Source organism: Etheostoma spectabile, chromosome 14, assembly GCF_008692095.1.
Source record: "Etheostoma spectabile isolate EspeVRDwgs_2016 chromosome 14, UIUC_Espe_1.0, whole genome shotgun sequence".
Classification (NCBI taxonomy): Eukaryota; Metazoa; Chordata; class Actinopteri; order Perciformes; family Percidae; genus Etheostoma; species Etheostoma spectabile.
In genome coordinates, this window is record NC_045746.1 from 15,759,442 (window position 1) to 15,768,287 (window position 8,846).

Below are 8,846 nucleotides of genomic sequence, written 5' to 3' on the forward strand. Positions count from 1 at the left end.
AAAACAAACAAAAATAAAAAAGATTTCTTTATAACTTATTTTCCATCTTCTTTAGCACATTTATTTATCCAAACTACACACTTTTAGCGTCAGACCATTCTAAAAGAAAAGACTACAATTCCCATCAAGTTTTACGCACCGGAAGAAACCCACCAGCTCACCGGATATCTACACGCGGCGCCTCGAAAAGGCCCTTTTCCGTCTCAGAGAAGTGTGGTACAGAACGGCAGATACAAGTGAGTGAAAAATTCACATTTTACTCGCTTCATATGTTTTTAATGATAATATTCTTGGTTAATTAGAAGCGGTGCTGACCCCCTTTGTCCGAGAAATAATAAATAAGCATCTCAGTTTTCTGTTAGGATGTTTTATTTGTAGTAAGAATTTCCATGCGCGCACAACGGCGCTTAGCGTTAGCATGTAGCTAGCTTATGGGACATGTGGATGCGGCATGTGAATCAGCTACCTCAATACATCTCAGTACTTTTATTTCTCTTAATTCTGCAATAGTATACTTAGTGTTGGCACGTTCTTAAAGTAGAAATGACCTCCTCTGTTAAAGTGTTCGCTAGCTTGTCAGGCTTACTGACCGTTGGCTAACGTTACTTAGCTACTTTGGAGAAGCAGGCTTCAACTCCGGCCCTGCTGTAAAAATGTGGCCGTTTTCGACAATGTTCAGACTTTGAGTCATAACGTTATGTTCAAATGTTCAATGCTAAAGAGCGATGTTTAGGTATCTATCATGGTGTGTAGATACGTAACCTCGGGTATGTTAGGATGAAAACGGGTTGAGCGTTTCAATGTAGCTAAGCTATCATAATTGAGGAAACGTTACGTATAAATACATTAAGAATTGATTTAATGTGACAATAACGGATCCAGTATTGCGTAATGTAATCAATATCAACCAGACTACTAACCACTGTGTGCCTCCATTTGTTAACATAAGACAACCTGATGTGACGTGAAGGTTAATATTTTCCAGCCAATTTTAACTGGATTCAGTTAAAATATAAATATCTTTTCTAAAATGCGGTGCACACAATGCTAAATGAAGTGTAGTGCTTTTTTTTCTCTCCTTGGCTTAAAGTGATCACCTGTTTCTTTTGTTTTTTCATCCTTAGTGACTGAGTGGGAGACTGCCCCAGCTGTGGCCGAGTCCCCGGAGATCAAACTCTTCGGGAAGTGGAGCACTGACGATGTCCAGATCAATGACATCTCCTTGCAGGTAAGCAGCTAGAGGTAGCTGCTGCTTGTTTCACTTGACTGAGACAGAAATCTTAGTTAAAAAAAAGAATATGAAAATGCTGAAATAATTGTTTGTATTTGATATGTTAATCGAGGCTAGAGTCACGCCTCGACACTGACCTGTTGTCCTGGTGTGCTAGAGTGCTCGTAGAGGAAATGTCTTTGCTTATTCATTGGCTGTAGTCTGTTGTGGCCCAGTCAATCACCAACTCAGATACACTAAGTCTTCATACATGCTGTACATCAACAATGCTGGGTTAAAGTCTGTAGAAACCAGGATGATTAAAACACCCTCTGTACACTGCAGGATTACATTGCTGTGAAAGAGAAGTACGCCAAGTACCTGCCACACTCTGGAGGACGTTATGCTGCCAAACGTTTCCGTAAGGCCCAGTGCCCCATCGTGGAGCGTCTGACCAACTCCATGATGATGCACGGCCGCAACAACGGCAAGAAGCTGATGACTGTGCGCATTGTCAAGCACGCCTTTGAGATCATCCACCTGCTGACAGGAGAGGTATGCGCCACTACTGTTCTACAACAATTCTGACTCTTGTTTGTGTGTAATATGATTAAAGTGTGAACTATGCTTGTGTCTAAAATCCATGCCATAGAAAAAGACCTACGGCGTAGCCTGACATACGCCTTTTGGTGGAAAAAAAAAAAAAGTAACTACCGCAGCTGGGCCGTGGCTTGGTAGAGTTGCGTTTCCCTTACACCTGATTCTCCTACTCCATAAACATGAAATCAAGAAGTTAACTTTTCCTGCTACAGATTCCACACCTTGGTCACACTTCTTTCTACCACCGTGACTCTAGAGTCAGTACTCACTCCTAAACGAATCTCCCTCTCTTTGCACACACGCTAGCCCTGCTATTCTCTGAAAGAGTGACGTGCGTAAGTATAAACTTACGTAGGCTACGGAAAAAGTTATGCGTGGAGCCTCCGCACAACCATAAGTCAGTATACAATTAAGAGCAACAGCAAAGTCTCCAACTAATCCTATGGGATATTATTTCATTGAAATAATACACAAGATACCTTTTTACACTGGGAGTTTTTATTTATTAAAAAGCAGATTACAGTAATCAATTTTTATCTAGTTTTAAGTACCCACTGATCGCTTCAGAGCCCAAGATTATGCTTATTCTTAGCAAATTTAACGAAAACTACAAATAAGCGTAAAAACACATGCAGTAACTAAGTTCAAAAAGACTACAGTTGCTATTCAGTTAATGATACCTTTTACAATCTGTATAATTGAAATGTCAGATTCCCAGATTTGTAAGCAAATTCTTTTTTAGTTACTGTCAAACCGATGTCACTGAAGTGAAACCTGAAATACAGTATGGTCCAGAGCATTACTTAAAATTATTGTTGGCATAAAGCACTGAGCAGATAGCCATGCCAGGTTTCTGTGGGTATCCTCTGTTGTAACATGTTGATTGATTTCATAACTATTTTAAATGTTGTCCACAGAATCCCCTCCAGGTCTTGGTGAACGCAATCATCAACAGTGGACCCCGTGAGGACTCCACCCGTATCGGTCGTGCTGGTACCGTCAGGAGGCAGGCAGTGGACGTGTCGCCCCTCCGCAGAGTCAACCAGGTAACAGAACTCATTTACGTTAAATGCATGTTTTTATTAAAGGTTGGGACTAATCTTTGCTTTTTTTTGTGGCATTACAACAAGAACCGTGTACCTCAGACCAGGCTAAATGAGGTGGTGTTTTCACATATCTGAAGTAGTTAATTGTGCAAATGCTGTGCATTAAGGCGAGGCTAGAGTCACGCCTGGATACTTCCCGTTGTCCTGGTGTGCTAGAGTGCTCGTAGAGGAAATATCTTTGCTTATTCATTGGCTGTAGTCCGTTGTGGCCCAGTCAATCACCAACTCAGATACATTACACTACCAGCCAGTGTTTATTCCAAAGTTAATTTGTCAGTCCCTAATATGCTGCTCTCATCTTGTAGGCCATCTGGCTGCTGTGCACAGGAGCAAGAGAAGCTGCTTTCAGGAACATCAAGACCATCGCTGAGTGCCTGGCTGATGAGCTGATCAATGCAGCTAAGGTAACCGTTTATCCACTTATAACAGGATTCTGATAAATACATTATTGCAATTCTGGTCCTCTGTTTATTTTGATGCATATTAAATTGCCAGTTTCTTAATTTCAGGGTTCATCTAACTCTTATGCCATCAAGAAGAAGGACGAGTTGGAGAGAGTTGCTAAGTCCAACCGTTAAACAAACTTTCTAACAAATAAATTTGTCAAAATTTCTCATGGTGAAAGTTTTTTTTAAATGCATTTCTACACAAGTTTCAGTTCCTGAACAGTAAACAGACTGATTACACAAGCCAACTTTCTTCAAGGTGTTTATTGGCATCACTAAACTTGCTACAAATTCACACACAGCTAAAACAATTGTTTTTTTGAAATTCCATTTCCATACCAATCAGCTACACATCCTGTAAATTGTGTTAAGACGGTTGAAACTGATACCAATTTAGACATGAGATGGTGTACACTGTTACAAATCTGAAGGTCTAACTGGCTTAAATTGTGTTGCTTGTTAGCAGTTAATATTAATGAGCAAATGTCACTTAAATTGTTTGGGTAACATTAAGAACTTTAAAAAAGTCAGTACAAACATTGATTTCACATTTCTGTCAGCTTAGGGGTGGCTGCAGAAACTGAAAGTCTTCGCAAATTAAGTACAGTATTTAGTGGTTTTGTGAGGAAACTAGTTGCTCAGAATCTTACAGATGCTGTTTCCCCCTAGAAATAGACCACCCCCACCATGAACACGTGCAGATAAAATGCTGTGTACATACTGATGGTTAGAAGTGATTTCAGAAATATGTGTGCTTTCTGTTGATGAGGAGGCAGAGTGAGGACAGGGACGCTCCCAGTTTTGAGGCCTCACTACAGGCTGTAGGCAGGAGGGTGTAATCTTGGAGCTTCTGGAAGGCCTGCAGACATAAGGGAGGGAACATTTTACTCTGACTGTACTGGCTAACAAAAGATGGAAAGTGACTTAATATAGACTGGCCCTACAGTTCCATGTCCTTGGGCAAGACACTAAACCCCTGATACTGCGCCATTGGAGTGTAAATGTGTTTATCTGAGCAGGTGGCACCTTGTACGGCAACCTCTACCACTGTGTGAATGTTCCTGTACTATGTAAAAGCGCTATATAAATACAGCCCACTTACAAACGTTACAGTACTACGAAGTGATAAAACTAATGGTATAGTTTATCCCCTTTTTTTAAAAGATAGTCATAGTATAGTATGTCGGAATGGTGATAAATGTCAATTTAGTATGTTGAAAAAAACTGCCAGACTGAACTGGGTATCAAACCTGAGTCAAAGTGTGCAGTCACTATTTGCCACTGTTGGAAGCAGTAATAACTACTGAGCCAGTGTGACACTAAAGAATTTGTTGAAAAAAGTGACTTAAAAAAACAAACATAGTAAAGTTTGTTGGTGATATGCATGGTATAGCATGTCAAAAAAAGTGAAAAAGTCGTAGTATAGAAGTTTGAAAAAAGCCTAAACAATATGTGGCATTCGACCAACGGAAAGCATTTGCAAACATCTACAGTAAGAATTGTGGCTGTGAGAGCAAGTTAAAGAAAAAGTTCTTCAAAAAGAATGTTGATTTTGATTTTTGAATGTTTTTGTAGCTGCAAGTATGCAGAAGTAGTAGGCGACGGCAAATCCTACGGATGAATTGGATAACACTGAATGCTTCTGAATTTTGTAATCTTGTAGAGCATAACAGTGACACATTGCTAATGTTACTGTACATAAATAAAAAATAAAAAAATGTTGCCGCCATGATTCTTTAATTTAACAAAGATGAGACTCTTTTTGAACTTGAAGTCTGCAAAAAAAATAAAATTTTAAAATTAAAACCTCAGCTGTACTCACAGAGACGCTGTCAGGACATTCCTCTGCAGGCCGGTGGAGCAGGAAGTCCAGTTTGGACGGACCTTTGATGTAGATGCAGTTCGCTGCCGATTCCTCTGGAACAGTAAGCACTTCATAGTGGTGATCAGTCAGCTGTTCCATCATCTGGAGACAAACACACACTTAATATTACTCTGCACCACCCTGACTGCTCCACACACAAATATTTCAGACCACTCCCAGCATTACACACAGACTCAAAGGCAACATTAGTGCCATTATTAATATGACCTCAGCAGCTCATGTTAGGACAGTGAGAAGGGAAACAGGCACTATGTATGATAGATAATAATGTTGATATGGACTGGAAAGAGAAATTATTTTGACATTCATTCAATATCTTAATTTGACTATATATATTTTTGAATATAAAAAGCATACAAATATATTTATCAATAAATCACCCTCAAATCTTCATCCAGAATTCAAAAACACATTCTGGGATTTTGCTTGGGATGGTTTCCCGCCCCCCCCATCACTTATGAGGATTTAAAGTAACACATCAGCTGCAGTGTTGGTGAATGCGCCTAAAGGCTGAACACATTAGTTTGATGTTAAAGGAATAGTTTCACCTTTTGCAAAAGTAAGAAAGCAAAAAAGTGTACTTCCAAAAAATGTTAAACTATTCCTTTAAAAGATAACGCATATTATTTTCTATTTATTAACACCACATGCACAAACACACACTTACCCGGAGTGTCTTCTTGGCGCCATCACTGTCGCTGATGATGATTGTGTCTGGACCTCCCATGGAGCAGATGTTTCTCAAACGTGCTCCGCCACAGACGGGGACGGTGGAAACAGCAAAGTCCTGAACCAATAGAGGTTAAAAGGTTTAACTCATTCAAGCTCATATCTGACTGAAGCTGGTTCATTTATTTATTTATTTTTCTTTAAAAAAGAAATCCTTCACCGATTAGCATTACGCTTTGTATCAGCAGAAACCCGGTTGCCTTTTCAAAGGACCTTGCTTCCCCTCCCTCATGTCCCCCTGAGACCAGATTTCTCTGCATTGTGGTTCCGGAAAAAAGCCTCAGGTGACACAAAAATCGTCATCGGAGGCCTTTTTGCCCAGAGCCTATGAACTACAGCTAATTCCGCATGTTTTCAACCCGCCCATAGGGGGTGAGACTACCCGATGCGAGTAGAGCGTCAGCCATCTAGAAGCTAAGCAGGCTCTGTTTTCAGCAGCAATCTTTTACAACAATTATGTGCATTCAAACTATCGCACATTTGTACAACTGGGATACATTGGCACAGATTGGAGAATATGCAGGAAACTTTATTACAGACAGAATACTCTACACAGTACACAAGCTGCGCCTGCAACAGAGACCAGCACCTCAGCCTGCAGTGTCGCTCGATGCCGCTAGCCGGGGAAGGGGACATCGAAGGCGGACCAAGTACATGAGTTTGTTCTAGGTGGAAAGCCAACGCTAGCCAGCCACCTGTCCAATCCATCCTGCCATCCAGATTGTCTATGTCTGTCACCGGTAGGCGTGGCTTGGGAGTGGACTCATAGGGAAGTGAAGATAGGGCATTCTGGGAGTTGTTGTCGTCTTTCATCCACATGAGCCAAAAATACATTTTCTGGCTTTTCTTAGTCTAGAAGGCAACAACTTCTAAAAAATATTCTCATTTCTACTTCGTAAATGACCCGATTTAATACATTTAATTAATCGTTCCAGCGATGAAATATCCCTTTAACTGCATTAAAAGGTGACTGAATAACTTTTCTTTGTGATGCTAGTCTGTAACCACATGCAGTGTAACAGCCTGCTGCCTGACCAGTCTCAAACAGTTTTACAGGTACATTTTTTTAAATTTCAAGTTTTTTGTCCCATGGTCTAAAAAACTGTTGCTGAGCCTTTTTTTATGTTGTCAAGGATAACATTTGATGGAGACACAGAAACTGTTTAAATAGTAGGGATGTTTAAGTTTAATGTACTGTGGCTGCTGTACAATAACACCAGACAGCCTCAAAAACCAGAGGTGAAATGCTAATTAAAAAAATGTTTTGGTGTCATAAATGACCTCAATAAAAATTATACCTCTGTGTGTTCAACATCAGTACTGTCAAATAAATAGCTATAATTACAGGACAGTCTACAGCCATGCCAGGAGCTCTGCGACGCTGTACTTAGGCACAGTGGTGCTTTGAGATAAAAGCTAATGTCAGCAAGCTAACAGTCTGGAAATGACAATGCTAACATGTGGAGGGTTTAGCACATTCTTACTGTATAATGTTTCCATATTCATCTTAGTTTAGTTTCTTAGCATGCTTAACTGGCACTAAACACACATTACAGCAGAGGCTGATGATGTTACCTTCCAAAGTGTAAAAATGTTACCTGATGAAATTTACAATTCATCTCGAACCAACCAACACTGCCTTCCCTGGCTAAAAATACATAGATTTGAGTCAAGCTAAGGCTGCACCACAACTGCCACAGTGTTACTATTATAATGATAAAAACGTGTCTATAAATATGTAAAAAGTACTTGTAAAATATTGAATTTTATGAATTACAATACAACCTGCCAAATATTCATTGTGTTTAACCTATTGTCATTCAGCGTCGCTAGTGTATAGTATGCAAAATACTAGTGTTACCAATTTTGAAACATAATATAATTATCCTATTTCATCTCTCGTTCTGACCACTTCAGCTCTCCCACCTACACTAATTCAACACACAAACACACACACACACACACACACACACACACACACAAAGTGTGTAAAATGCACTTAAGAGAAGTGGAGGAATCAATACTTATAAGTGGGCCGTGTCGAGCCGAAGGTCCCCACTGTGCGGCATCCATTATTTGGACAATAGAACGACCTCATTCATCACTGTTAACGGACTATAATTCCCCAAATGCAACACAGCAAATGGCCACCTGCTCACTTTGGCAGCTGGGTTTTATTTTCTGACAGGCCTCTTGGTACTGAGAAGATGCCAGAAGTTCATACCATAACCAATACATGCAACATATTAAACTGGCAGTGTTTTTTTTAGGTATGTCATCCCATTTTAAAACCCTTTCTAACTCAGAGACTCATGCATTAATGACAAAAGACCTCAAGCAAAAAACAATATAAAAAGTACTGTCTGCTTCAGGTAGAGATTCCGTCACTGCTACATCTTATCTCCATGCCTCTTACCCTGAAAGTGTCTGCCAGCATTTCAGCCCCTCTGCGATTGGTGTGGGAGGAGATGCCGACAAAGAACTCCCTCCCTGTAAAGAGGATATCGCTGCCCTCCAGCGTGGCCCCTCCAGAGTCCCCCTCCTCAGCCCCCATCTCCACCACAGTCAGGTTCAGCTCTGACACCACCCTCCTCACTGCCTCCGCCTGGAGAGATGAGGAGCAAAGAGAAGCAAGTAACATGGGCAACACATTCATGCTCAACTTCATTCAGTATGAGAATTTGACTGTATGCATTACCTGTACGTTTGTACTATCCACTTATCTATACATTATGTAATCACAAAAATAACTTCACATTACTGCCTAACAAGTTCCAAAGCATAAACAATAATAATGATTTTTGATATTGGTGCACTCAGGGAACCTCTGTAATGTTTTTTCTTATATATATATATATATATATATATAT

The 8,846-nt window shown here is 40.2% G+C and overlaps 2 protein-coding genes and 2 non-coding genes across 4 annotated transcripts in view; 3 read left to right on the forward strand and 1 right to left on the reverse strand.

Moving 5' to 3' along the window:
• The first annotated feature begins 111 nt into the window (after window positions 1-111).
• On the forward strand, window positions 112-3,530 carry rps5 (ribosomal protein S5). The gene is made up of 6 exons (XM_032534815.1): window positions 112-236; window positions 1,125-1,228; window positions 1,556-1,765; window positions 2,728-2,856; window positions 3,222-3,320; window positions 3,426-3,530. Coding segments are annotated over exons 1-6 (612 nt in total). The 5' UTR covers window positions 112-235; the 3' UTR covers window positions 3,495-3,530.
• Window positions 1,338-1,470, forward strand: LOC116702241 (small nucleolar RNA SNORA3/SNORA45 family). Its single transcript, XR_004335116.1, has one exon. It is a non-coding gene; the product is annotated as a small nucleolar RNA SNORA3/SNORA45 family (small nucleolar RNA).
• LOC116702239 (small nucleolar RNA SNORA3/SNORA45 family) lies at window positions 3,023-3,154 on the forward strand. Its single transcript, XR_004335115.1, has one exon. It is a non-coding gene; the product is annotated as a small nucleolar RNA SNORA3/SNORA45 family (small nucleolar RNA).
• Window positions 3,531-3,610: 80 nt separating the features above from the next.
• ddah2 (DDAH family member 2, ADMA-independent) overlaps window positions 3,611-8,846 on the reverse strand; it is a 7,434-nt gene continuing 2,198 nt past the window's right edge. Inside the window, exons 3-6 of the mRNA XM_032534813.1 lie at window positions 8,393-8,581; window positions 5,915-6,034; window positions 5,185-5,328; window positions 3,611-4,221 (exon numbers count right to left, since the gene is read on the reverse strand). Of these exons, the coding sequence (XP_032390704.1) occupies window positions 4,102-4,221; window positions 5,185-5,328; window positions 5,915-6,034; window positions 8,393-8,581 (573 nt within the window). The 3' untranslated portion in view covers window positions 3,611-4,101. The remainder of the gene's footprint in view (window positions 4,222-5,184; window positions 5,329-5,914; window positions 6,035-8,392; window positions 8,582-8,846) is intronic.

What these genes read in the sequence shown, in the direction of transcription:
- rps5 (XM_032534815.1), top strand. An exon ending in CCCTCCGCAGAGTCAACCAG is followed by an intron (nt 2,857 to 3,221) that starts GTAACAGAACTC and finishes CTCATCTTGTAG; the next exon opens with GCCATCTGGCTGCTGTGCAC. An exon ending in AGCTGATCAATGCAGCTAAG is followed by an intron (nt 3,321 to 3,425) that starts GTAACCGTTTAT and finishes TCTTAATTTCAG; the next exon opens with GGTTCATCTAACTCTTATGC.